We start from the raw sequence: 12,960 nt of genomic DNA, 5'->3' as shown, positions 1-12,960 counted from the left end.
GCTAACTGACGGGCTAACTGATGGGTTAACTGACGGGCTAACTGACGGGCTAACTGATGGGTTAACTGACGGGCTAACTGACGGGCTAACTGATGGGTTAAATGACGGGCTAACTGATGGGCTAACTGTGCTATCGCTAAAACACTAACAGTTTGAATTTGTTCAACTAACACCTGACTGGTCATGTAAATGTTGAATTCTTCAATCACCTCATTCCATTTTCTTTGGAAAATAAAAAAAAACAAAAGGAGAGGAAACAGAACCACACCCACTTCAAAATAAGAGTATAAGTTTAAATATCTAACTGCTTGAAGTTTTGGTCATAAACTGTCAACCAATGTGTCAAACAGCTAGTAGCTCAGCGCTTCGCTTCGCTAAACGCTATGAAAGGCAGCAGAGCGCTAAGCTAAAATATTAGCTCTAGTATTTGCACATTAGCATGTTAGCATAAATGTAGAATTGCCTGGGAAGACAGCGGACCTAAACCGCAGCAGTCTGCTGGTTTTCAGCCTCCATTTGAACCGGAGCTGATCGGTTTCATCCTGATTAGAGACAAAAATCTGCTGAGGTGTAAAAACAGACGACTTCTCCTTCTCCGTCTGACTCTGAGCTCCGTTTGTGGCCAGAAGTCTGAGCCTGCTAAGCTCATCAGAGCGTCAGTCAGACCGAACGTCAGCGCTCGTAACTCTGCGCTCCGGTTTATGGTGACATGAAGTGGGATCTCTCCATCATTACAGTTTTTAGCATCAGCAGCTGCAGCAGCTTTCAGCTTTTCTAAGAAAAAGACAATATTTGGAGCCTGATGGTCCTCAGCATGATCCTCACCTTTCTGTTGGTTTACAGAAATAAAGATGGAAGCCGATAAAAAATAGAAAAACTTAAAGCTGGGAGATTTCTCAAAAAATGTTATACATCGTTATATTTTTTTGCATGTTGTCACAAAAATTTTTGTGGAATTTATTTATTTCACTCATTATTTTCCCTAACTTATTAAATTTAATACAGAAAAATATATAAATGAATTATATGTACAATTACTAATAAATAATTAGTAATTACTTTAAAACATAAGTAAATGTTCCCATGAAATAAAAACAACAAATAAAATAAATATTTTTAAAATAAAAGTGAATTTATTTAATGATATAGTTATATTTATTTGTTTCATTCATTATTTTTAACCGGGATAATAAAAACTAATTTAATTTCAGGTTGAAATGCAAAAAGAGAAACATGAAGGATGTTTATGTCTCAGCGTTTAGCCACTAAAACACTTTTTCAGTCTGAAGTAGGAAAAACATTTTTAATTCTTAAACTCAGTGGGAAAAAACAGATTTTTTTTATTTTAAACATTTATATGTTTGAAATAAAAAAATGTTATGGTAATGCATAAAGAACTGCTTATGGATTAAAGGTGATTAAAGTTGCATAATTCTGATATTCGTCCTAAGATGGATTTGTAGGCAGATGAAGCTTGGTGACGTTTCACAGCGTTGATCCTGAAGCGTCTCAGAGGAACCTGGAGACGCTGCTGCGCCTGAACGTTCCGGCTGCGCCTGAACGTTCCGGCTGCGCCTGAACGATTCGGTTGCGCCTGAACGATTCGGCTGCGCCTGAACAATTCAGCTGCTTTCAGCTCCACAATCTGCTGTGCATAAAACAGGATGAAATAATCCTCATAATTCATTTTCATAACCGGCCACAGCTGTGTAAACGTCTCCGCTCAGACCGCCGTCCTGAGATATTTCCCTGCAGACGGTGCGCTTGATGTTCGATAGCTCTGAACCCGCTGCGACCTCCAGCTGCTGCAGACGGGACAGGAAGTGACACCATGAGGCGACCATTTTCACTGCTCTCCCTAAAAACCAACCGGAGTGAGGCTGGGGGGAAACTGAGATTATCTGAACATAAATTCACTGCATGTTAAAACAAAGTTGCACAAATCTGCAGCTTTTAGTCCATGTGACTAAAAAATGAAGCATAATCTCCTGGTTTTACACTTCAGACTGAAACTTATAATGACATCATCTGCATAGATGGACAATAAACGTTAGCTGCCAAAATCTGTTCAGAATATTTTAAAATAAATTAATTTTTAACTCATCAGTATCATGGTCTCCTGTTCTGTGGGTGCGCTCCATTCGTCACCCGGCGTGGAACTGCTGCACCGGGTGGGCAGGTTTCTGCCTGACCGTCATGTGACTGATGGAGGAAAAAACTGCCATAAAAGGGAATCAATTCACAGAATATGAAATATTATGAGTGTTTATAGTTTATTAGTAATAATCAGCGGTGGGCACACTTATGCTAACATGCTAACAGTTAGTGCTTCCATGTTTTTGCTAGCTTTGAAAACATTTAGCGCACTTAGCTTACCTGAAATTAATTATTAATTTTTAATTTTTAGCCATACTAAGTTCAAACCGTTCATAGAAGTGTGTAATGACAGAGTTGACCCTGTTGGGGGCGATATAACATGTTGTAGAGCATTTTCCTTTGTTGAGGACCAACATGGTTGGATTAGCGTGTTAGCATTAGCTTCCATGAACTACTGTTTGGTATTGTGTGTTAGCGTTAGCCAAAGGGATGTTTGTGATTAGTGCAGTAAATTTTTTAGCCAGTTAAAACTAAAATGCAGCAGTAATAATTAACATCGCCATACGTTATAAAGTCACTGTAACCTGAGTGAGAAGGCAGTGGTTTCCATGGCAACCAGCTAACTAAAAGTTAGCTTCACTAACTCTGAAACAATAATCATAAATAATAGTTCCGCTAACGCTAAAATGCAAAATCAACGCTAACGCTAAGTCCATAAAAAAACAATAAAAGAGAGACCGGGAGAACAGGAAATGGAGCTGCTGTTTAAACTGTCTTCAGCCCTTCAAAATAAGAGCATGAGTATAAAGGTGTGGCTCACCTGTTCTGCCTATGTTTCCTGCAGGTATAAATCCAACGAGGACTACGTGTACGTGCGCGGCCGCGGCCGGGGGAAGTACATCTGCGAGGAATGCGGCATCCGCTGCAAGAAGCCCAGCATGCTGAAGAAACACATCCGGACCCACACAGACGTCCGGCCGTACGTCTGCAAGTTCTGCAACTTCGCCTTCAAGACCAAAGGTTCGTCCAACCGCACATCCAACCGCACATCCAGCCGTTCGTCCAACATGAATCCAACCATTTTTAGGCCTGTCATCATAGCCACAAGTTTTACTAAGCGTCTAATTGTCTCAAATTATTGCGATAAACAATAATATTGCTTGGAGACCATTTTAAACGGATGTGATGGTAATGACATAAGGAATGCTCATCCTGCCAAAAATAGATACACTTTATTTTGAAAAGAACATTTAACACTGGAACTGGTAAATAAAATTAACAAGACAACCTAAAACAAATGAAACTGATTCTCCGTCTGTTAACAGAAAATCCACATTAACAAAAACTAAACAACATAAAACCATAGTGGAAATAAAACCTACATGCAACCAAGAGACTGCAGATTATGAAGTCCGTATATTAATCCGTCAATAATCATTAGCTTACAGACGGACGTGTCTGACTTAGCTCACTCCTCCGTTACGCTCAGGAAATGAAGGAGGGTCAGTGGAGAGTTCAGCCGTTTTTCATCCAGTGTCATCAGTAGGAAGAGAAACGATGAGACCGATAAATGAAAATGAGGTCGATCGTTTTCATTTATCATTCGATTAATTGATTTGTTGTTTATCTCGACCATTTGTACAAACGTCCGTCCGTTTTGTCTTTAGAAATGGTTTCTGGTAACTTGGTGATTTGGCCCTGAACTGTTTCTGGTGGAAAACGCCTCCAGGTGTTTTTCCTTTTGCTCGCCGTTCGGTGGGCGTTTTCTGTCGTCTTCATGGTGTGGCTGCAGTTCAGATGAACAGTCTGGCTGATGGATTTTCAAACCGCTCGGTGAACCGGACCGAGTTCAGACCGAGCTGCGTCATTTTCTTATCGGATTACGACAGGCGGCCTTCCTAATTTGTAACTGCGGTCTCTTCCAGGACAGCCCAGGTTCTCTGCCTCTTCAGCCAGACTAGCTCTGGTTTCCAGTGAGACCAGTTGACGGAGTCGGTAATTTGGGATTACTGTCTGTGTTTCAGGAAATCTGACGAAGCACATGAAGTCCAAGGCTCACATGAAGAAGTGTTTGGAGCTGGGAGTCTCCATGTCGTCGGTGGAAGACGGCGAGGCCGACGACGGAGGTAGAAAACACAGAAACTTTCCTTGGACGCCAAACGGCAAGAAAAGGACAAAGGAGCGAGTTAATCGGATTCCTCATTAAATATTAAGAAATAATACATTTTCGTCAGCCGTCCCTCCCGGCACTGACAGGTTCTGAACAGATGAGCGGCGTTCGCTCTTCCGTTAATCTTCCTGTGACTTGATAATGAAACTGGAAATTAGTCTGATTATTTTTACATCCTGCTCAGTTTTTACAGTAACAGCAGAAGTATTCATACACCTCAAACTTTTCCCCGTTTCGTCCCGTTAGAAGAAGAAATGTTTCTAAATATGTGGCAGAAAAACCCAAAACAGGAAAGACATGAAAGCTGGGTTATTATAAAACGCTTCATAATCTGAACCCTTTACTCTGTTACCCCTCAGTGAAACTCCTGGACAGTAGAGAACAAGATGAACACGTGATCTAGCAGTGGTTAAACTGGGGCTGCAGGGTCGTAGTCTATCCAGGGAAGATATGATCTGATTTGGAGTTAGCGTGCTAGCATTAGCTTCTGCTAAAAGACTGATTGGAACAGCGTGTTAGCGTTAGCTTTTGCTGAATGCTGCCATAGCGCTTTAGCATTAGCTTCTGATAAATACTGAGTTAGTGTTGCACATGTGTTGTATTAAGACGATACACTTAAAATGCAGCAGCACTTTAGGGCGATTACTGCCACCTACTGGACTGGAGTGACACAGTTGGGTCGGAAATGTGGGAACTGAATTTTTTGCTGCTCCATGATCACAGAAATTCACAGAAAATCAGCAAATCCCCACATTTTATTGCATAATTTTTTTAATACTTTTCCACAAAAACATTGTATTAAGTTGCTGCTGACCCCCACCTGCAGGTGGCAGTGTCTCTGCCGCCTGCAGTGTCTCTGCCGCCTGCAGTGTCTCTGCCGCCTGCAGTGCTGCCTTAGCCTGACCAATGTGGTGAGTAGCAGAAAGTCACATTGGTCTGTCACACATCAGCAGCATCCCTCAGAGGGGGGAAATTCCTGCTAATGTTTCTAACGTTGAGCCACAAAACAACAGATTTTGAATGGAAAAAATCTGAAATCCTGGAGAAGAAGCCAGACGACCGTTTCTGTGAGCAGGTGTTTGAGCAGCGCTGCTCGGGTCGGTGCTGCCGTATTTAATCAGCGTGGGACTGGAAGCTCATTGTAATTTCCCACCATGCAGACCACCAAATGAAATTTTACTTCAGGTGACCCCTGCTGTGTGTTTTGGCTCTGCGTTTAATTGGGCCGCCTTCCCACACATGCACAGTGGTTTTGGGAAGGGGCGCGCTGCAGACGTCCACTGGCTGAGTCACAGGGTTTGTCCGATTCGGAGCTTCGCCTCGTTCAGAAAGTAACTCAGGGGTCACGGTTTTCCAGGGTCATCCAGTTCCAGCCTCTCCGCCGGCTTTGTTCTTCAATAAAGTCGGAGTTTAGCTTCGCCGATGTTTGGCTGGAATCCGTCTGGTGGAAAAACCGAAGTGTTGAGAGATTCTTCTGACTCCAACAGCTTTTATAGTTTTGAGTTTATTGGTTTAAAACTGTGGGAACGAGCCCTCAGAGGCGTTTTATGTAACAAACTTTCAGCACGTTTAAACACAAACGTTTGTTTTCATTCCTCCCTCGTTCTGCTTCCTTCGTCTTCACCTTGAAGAACTCGGGGAGGAAGGTCAGAGGTCGTCAGAGAAGCCGTCCAGAGGCGTGGTGGCCGAGCATCAGTTCTCCGACGCCGACGAGTCGGACGGCGGCGAGGACGACGGAGACGAGGTGGACGACGAAGACGAGGACGAGGACGACTACGACGGCGACTCCACGCCGAAGACGCGTTCGCGCTCCACCAGCCCGCAGCCGTACGCCCTGCCGTCCATGTCCATCACCGCCGTGGCCGCCACCCCTCAGCTCCCCCACCAGGGGGCGCCGGACCTCCTGGGCCCCTCCAGCAGGCCGCCTCTGTTCGGGTACTTCACCACCGTGCCGAGCATCCAGATCACGCCGCAGGCTCCGCCCCCGGAGCGAGCCCCGGCGGAGCATCATCGAGGTCCGGAGCGGAGCCGGCTGCTGGCTCCGCCCTCCTCCTCCATGGACGAAGACCTCCCCGTCCCCTCGCCGGACCTGTCCTCGCCCTCCTCACGCCTCTCCTCGCCCGGCCTGGACCTCTCCGGCTGCCCGTCCCCTGGCTCCCCGTCCTCGTCCCCCTCCACCTGCCATTACCTGTCCCCCCGCCGGGACCTCTCCCCCCACGCCGGACACCTGTCCCCCCGCCGGGACCTCTCCCCCCACGCCGGACACCTGTCCCCCCGCCGGGACCTCTCCCCCCACGCCGGACACCTGTCCCCTCGGCGGGACATCTCCCCGCTGCGCCACATCTCCCCCAAGAGGGACCTGGGGGTGGGAGGATACCGGCGGGACCTGTCCCCGCGGCGGGGCCACCTCTCGGTGCTCTCCCCTCTGTCACGGCCAGCGTCTCCAGGAGGAAGGGACTACAAGAGAGACCTTTCACCCCGAGGGCGGCACCGCGGCCTGATCCGGCCGCTGTCTCCCCGCCGAGGCCTCTACCATCAAAGGTCAGCTCCAGCAGCCTGCAGTTGGTGAAGCTTCATAGTTTATGCTTATGGCAAATTCAGACCATCTAAAATTGATTGATTGATTGATTGATTGATTGATTGATTAGTGTCTGTCCACATAAGACATTATGCAGCAAATGCATCTGACAGGAAGCCAATATGGCCACCAAACAAACGTCCTCAGGTTATCTGGGAACTAAAAAGGAAACGTAAAAGGACAGAAAACTTTACGCCTTACTGATGAACATGTTTACCTCATTATTGATCTGTGTGCAAATCATTTTGATGGATCAATCGGACCTTAAAGCCCAAAGTCTGGTTTTGATTGGTGGATTGGTTCTGGCCGTCTTTGTCCCCAGAACTGGTTTCTCTGAAGGTTTTTTCTGTTCCTACTTGGTTGTGAGAATCAATAAATGCATTCAGACTGCTTTTATTGATTGAGCGGCTGATTGTTTTCTGCTGCAGTCCTCACAGCGGGGCCCGGAGCCCCAGGGCCAACCATCAGATGGGGGTGGCGGCTCAGGGAGATTTCCCTCTGGGGCGGCGCAGCACCACTGCAGAGATGGAAAAGGTAATAATGACATTTTTCTCTTCATGAATTTCTTTTTAAGTAAAACGTTTTATTTTAGCTCTAATGCGCTGATTAGAGCTACGTTGGACGTTTGGACTGCTGAGCGTTGAGCCATCCGTTCATTAACTTATTTTCTTTAGACACAACAAACCAACTCCAGTTTCCAGCAGATTATGAACCGTCTCACAGGCTGAGATCGTCACTCAGCCGTTTGTGTCTCCAGATTTCTTCAGGGTTGGGAAATCAAGAGCTTCAGTTTTCTATCCATCCTGTTCTCCACTTAGCAAGGAACTGACCCTGAACTCTGAACCCTTTCCCAGCTGGGTTAGGGTTCAGAGGTCAGCTGGGAGCCCCCGGTCTTGGTCTTAAATGACTTAGTCCTCCTGTAAAGACCGCCAGACCCAGGGAAGACACCCAACCGAAACCCAAATGAGACGATTGATGACGACCCTCACTGACCGAAGCCTGTAAGGCGAAGCTTTGCTTCAGTTCGGTTCTCCTTTCTGCCACTGTCAGCTTTTACTTTTTGTATTTGGCCTGTAAGGCGAAGCTTTTATTGCTTTTACAAAAACAGCCCAGATGATTTTTGTCGTTAGGATATCTGGAGGAGTTTTCCTTCTTGTCCGGATATTTTATTGGGATTTTTGGTTAAACATCGACACGAGGAAGTGCAATACTGAGGAATAAAAGGAATTATAACATTTTAAAATATTTTTGTACAAATAAACTCTGGGCTTTCTCCTTCCAAATCTGCTTTTGTACGCCTGACAGACGGCAGAGCGAGTTGTTGGTTCAGTCGTGATGCGTTCAGTGACCGTAGGAACCCGAAGCTTAAGACTTTAAAGGCTTAAAAGCCTTAAAGGATAAAATCCTGAGCTGAAGTTTCTGAATGAAGTGCGAAGGACAAAGAGCAGCGAGTGGAACGAAGACGAAACCATCTGGCGGCGGGAAGGTTTGGAGACGGTGAGGGAATGAAGTCCGGCTCAGACGCAGTTTCAGAGCGGAGGATGATGGGAGTCGGAGCGGCTGCCTGGTAACGGGATCCTGGCCGGCTGTGATGTGGTTAATGAGGCGGCTGGTTTTCCTCTTAAGGTTTCGCTTCAGACCCGGCTGCTGCCGCCGGGCCCTTTGAACCAAGCGAGAGTCCGACTGCCTGCAGACGGATTCATGTTTCAGCCCAAACCCCGTGGCTCTGCCGCTAGCCGTTAGCTTCACTGACTGAACTCAGGAAGTCTGTAGCTGTCCGGAGGAAGCGCTGACGGTTGTTTGTCTGCTCTCAGGATCTCCGTCCCGGTTCTTCGTCACCGTCTGAACGGGATCACGGTTCTGCCCGGTGCTTCCAGTCCGGCCCGCCTCACCAGGTTCTGTTCAGCCATCTTCCAACCCATTCACAACTCCAGGTATTTCCTTTCAGTCTGTTCTTCCTAATTCCTCCATGTACTTAATTCATTAAAGGCAACAATTAGCCCTTTCAAAATAAAGTTGATGAACATTCCCAAAATATTTCAGATTTCTTTTGCAAACCAGATTTCACATAATTGGATCTAAATCAGCCAGGAAACAGGGAACGATGATGGTTTTTCAAAATAAAATCTATACATCTGCTTCAAAATAAAAGCAGGTTTCATGTTAGTAACAGGAAGTAAAGTAATCCCGAAAAACTGAATGACACACTTTCAAAATAAAGCTTGAAGATAATCATCTAATTTAAACTACAGAATAGATTAGATTATTATTAGATTATTTTTTAAGTTGTTTTTTTCATTAGAGGACTTAGAGAGAGGTGACAAGGGGATTGTTAGCCCTTCAAAATAAAGCTCATGCTTTATTTTCAAAATAAAGGTCTGCACTTTTCATTGGATAGATTTTTGCACAACGAGGTTCCATGTGACTAAAGGAGCGTTTGGAGCGTCAGGTTTACATTCAAAGTTCATGTGGCGACTCGACACAACCTGACTGACTCGACTCGACATGACAAAACCCGACACAACCCGACTCGACTCGCGATTCGTACTGTTTGGAGCGTCCAACAGAAAACAACGGCCACGACTGAGGCGTCTGTCGCGCTTCTCTCTCGCCCTCGCCTCTCTCTCGCCCTCGCCGCTCCTCCACATGGGCTGAATGTAAACCAGACGCTCCATGAAAAGCAAAACGTGAAACGTCTGCATTCAAACTGCTCAACCTGATCCAGGCAGGAAGCAGTGAGTTTCAAAATAAAGCGCTCAGTAACTTTTCAAAATAAAAGTTTTGCATTTTATTGGTCCAGTTTTTCTACAGATGTTCCCTAACAGGTTTTGACCTTTAACCCTGTTCCTTCAACACATCAGTAATGTTGAAGTTTCCGTTTCTTCCTCAGGTGCGTTCGCCGTTCCCGATGATTCCCATTGGAGGAATCCAGATGGTCCACTCCGTCCCGACATCTGCCACCACGCCGCTGGGCCAGCAGGGGGCGCCGGCCGCCGCCGAGAGGGGGCAGCGGGGAGGGGAGCGTCTGGAAGGGGGCGGAGTCAGACCGGAGGGGGGCGGAGTCAGACCGGAGCAGGAGGAGAGCATCCACACCTGCACCAAGGCCATCGCCTCGCTCTGCCTCGACCCGGAGTGTGTGGGGCGAGGAGGAGGAGGAGGAGGAAGAGCGGCTTCCTCAGCTCAGTTTCCTGACTCCCATCAGCAGCAGCAGCAGCGCTGCTCCTCCCCGCCTCCGCCCGGCATTCAGCACTTTAGCGGCCTTGAGCTCCGGCCTTCCTCCTCCTCCTCTTCCTCGCCCGCTCCTCTTCCTCCCAGCCCGGCGTCCGACTCCCGGGCGGCGATGGAGGAAAAGGAGGTGGAGAAGAAGGACGCGTCCTGAAACCGAGGGGGCGGAGTTTGGTTTCTGGAAACAGGAAGTGCAGGAGCAGAGAGAGGAAGTGGAACTTTTGCCCACTTTGTTCAGCGGAGCGCTTCTCTCTCGGGGTCAAAGGTCGAGCTGCCTGGACGTTTCGACGCTGCGGCCTGAAGCCGGACCTCCTGGTGCCTTTCCTTCAGGCTCGGTTCTGGATGCAGGAAGGTAAATGTAAATAAGACAATATCTCCTCTTCTTTTGCATATCAGCTTTGTAAGAAATGCAACTTCCTCCTTTTCCTGGTTTCAGTTTTTCGGACACCTTAATAAACGTTGATGTGAAGTTATGGATATTACCATTACGTACGGTTGCACTAAGACATATTTTTATATGAGTGAAATAAAACAATGCTTTTTGTGTACAGCAGTGATTCTATAATACTATTTATTGTTACCATGTTTCATAAATTGTACATTTTTTTCTTAAATGTCGTGGATGCCTTTTCTATGTACAGCATGGGGTTTTGCTTACATGAGGCCAGGATGTGAACACTGTACTACGGCTTTCTATGTATTTATACGGTCAGAGTGAGACCTCCCCATACTGAAGATGTACTCCAATATTTACCCTGCATATGAATGCATACAGCACACGGTTATATCTGCACTTAGCATCTAAAGTTTCATTGTTGTAGTTTGCTTGTACATTTTTGCTGCTTTTTGCCTGAAGCTGCTTGAGATTCTTTGTTTTTACTCAAACTTTGAAGCGGAGCTGCACGGCGGCGGAGCAACACGCAGAGCCGCGTTGTTCAAATTATTCTATTTGTTGCAGATTCTCACCACTGTGTCACTGAAATCCGTTACGTTTTGCATCAAACGGGCAGAATTTGAAAAACAACAACAATATGCTTAATACCACCAGTTGGCAGCAACGACTTCCAAAATAAAGTTTCAGTCCAGCGATTGCAGAAGTTTACATTAAAATTAATGTTTGTGAGTTTATTGCAAATTTTCCTTAAAAATAATAAAAACATTGAGTGCAAGTGATGCTAACTCCCACCTGCAGGTGGCAGTGTTTCATCTACTGCTGTGGGGGTTTTAACAAAAACTCACATTTACAGTCAAAATGTAATTTATTTCACAAAAGTCCTTTCAGATATTTTTTAAGAATCAAAATCAGTTTTGATTTTTGAAAAATCAAAAAACAAACCTGGATCTGGTTTAAAGACGCTTTGTATCAGATTTGGTTCTGGAATTAAATCAGGCCTGAAAAAGTGACCATGTTGGCTTTTCAAAATAAAAGTCAAAATATCACAGAAAGAAGCCAGAAGCTAATATCTGATTTTCAAAATAAAAGGGGTGCGATTAATGTGTTAAGTTAGCTAACAAATAATGAAACAGGATTGTTAGCCCTTCAAAATAAGACTCAAGTTTTTATCAGACAGATGATAGAAAATTGCGATTCTGCATTATTAACAGACTAAAGTGATAAACCTTCAAAATTAAAGCTGTCTCTGGGTACTCCAGCTTAACAACATGCTAACATGCTAATACTAAAATCAGGCCCAGTAATGGAATAATGCTGAACTCTGGGCTGGTGATTGTATCTGACCAACAGATGGAAATTGTTTAAACTCCAAACTTACACCATTCTGTACTTTAAAACTCATTTATGTTGGAGACAAATACCTCGCTGGTCCTGTTGGAGCAGAAAATGTTCACAAAAAGCTGAAATTGTGTTAAATTCTGACAGCGAGTCTGTGACGCATCGTGCAGCTCTGGTTCGAAGCTTTTATTTTGGTGAAGCACGGATTTGCTCGGCGCCTTAACTGAATGACGTTTGTGTGACGCGCTCCTCCCTCAGCAGCTGTTGGCATCCAAACAGGAAACAGCCAAACATTCCAGTCACAAACATGCCGGGACGTCGCCGCAGCAACGCGCCTCCTTCCAACTTCAACCTGCAGCCTTTCTGACATGCACCTTATCTTCCCTCCTGATCCGTCGTTTGTTTTAAAAGCTTCAGCAGTAATAATCCTGCTCTGCTGCACAGCCCCTTTTTACAAGCAATATTTCAGCCAAACTCTGCTTCACCAGCAGGGAGTGAATTTGTTGCAAGGCAACAATGGTGTACTTACAAAATCCTAGAATCAGGAGAAGAAGGGAGCAGTTGTGGTTAAAGAGGCGCGAGTTTTTTAGAGTTCTGGACCGTTTGGGCCGAGTTGGGCAGGCTGCAATGTGAGTGTCTGTATTCTGTATCAGTGTGTATTCAACCAGTATATCCTCTTCGTACGACTTTTTTCTATTTTGATTCTCCCTCTCATGTATCATGACAACAATGATGTCTCTTTCTCTTATCAAAGCACAAGTCATTGCATACGAATGACAACTATACAGAAAAAAGGATATAAAAAGGTAAACGTGCATTTAAAGGGGTGTCTCTTGTGACGGTGTTCTGTGGACTTAATACGACCATCATGTTGGATCCGAGGTGCAACGAAGAGTCGCAGTAGAAGTGAAAGAAATGCATTCTTGTTTCCAAATAAATATAAACAAGCAGCTGCTGGCGTCTGTTTATTTCTGCTTTGAGTAAAGAGTCGACCTGAAACTTTTCCTTCACTGCTTTTTATTTTTAAGCTCATTTATCCAACAGTTAAGAGCCAGAAAGCAGAAAGAGGAGACATTTCTAAAGCTGCTGGGTCAAAAATCAACTGCAATAATTTGGGTTATTTAAACCGTCATGAATATTTAGCTAGCTCAAAGCTAA

General features: G+C 45.4%; 1 protein-coding gene across 1 annotated transcript in view; it reads left to right on the top strand.

Annotated features, from left to right (window-relative positions):
* Positions 1-12,752, top strand: part of hivep2a (HIVEP zinc finger 2a) — a 53,806-nt gene extending 41,054 nt beyond the window's left edge. The window contains exons 11-17 of the mRNA XM_007574770.2: positions 2,942-3,117; positions 4,122-4,223; positions 5,899-6,450; positions 6,529-6,808; positions 7,274-7,379; positions 8,660-8,779; positions 9,736-12,752. Of these exons, the coding sequence (XP_007574832.1) occupies positions 2,942-3,117; positions 4,122-4,223; positions 5,899-6,450; positions 6,529-6,808; positions 7,274-7,379; positions 8,660-8,779; positions 9,736-10,224 (1,825 nt within the window). The 3' untranslated portion in view covers positions 10,225-12,752. The remainder of the gene's footprint in view (positions 1-2,941; positions 3,118-4,121; positions 4,224-5,898; positions 6,451-6,528; positions 6,809-7,273; positions 7,380-8,659; positions 8,780-9,735) is intronic.
* The last annotated feature ends 208 nt before the right edge of the window (positions 12,753-12,960 follow it).

The sequence above is a fragment of the Poecilia formosa genome, unplaced genomic scaffold (assembly GCF_000485575.1).
Source record: "Poecilia formosa unplaced genomic scaffold, Poecilia_formosa-5.1.2 Scaffold360, whole genome shotgun sequence".
Taxonomy (NCBI): Eukaryota; Metazoa; Chordata; class Actinopteri; order Cyprinodontiformes; family Poeciliidae; genus Poecilia; species Poecilia formosa.
Note: the sequence above shows the minus strand (reverse complement) of the source record. Positions and strands in the feature narration are given on the sequence as shown.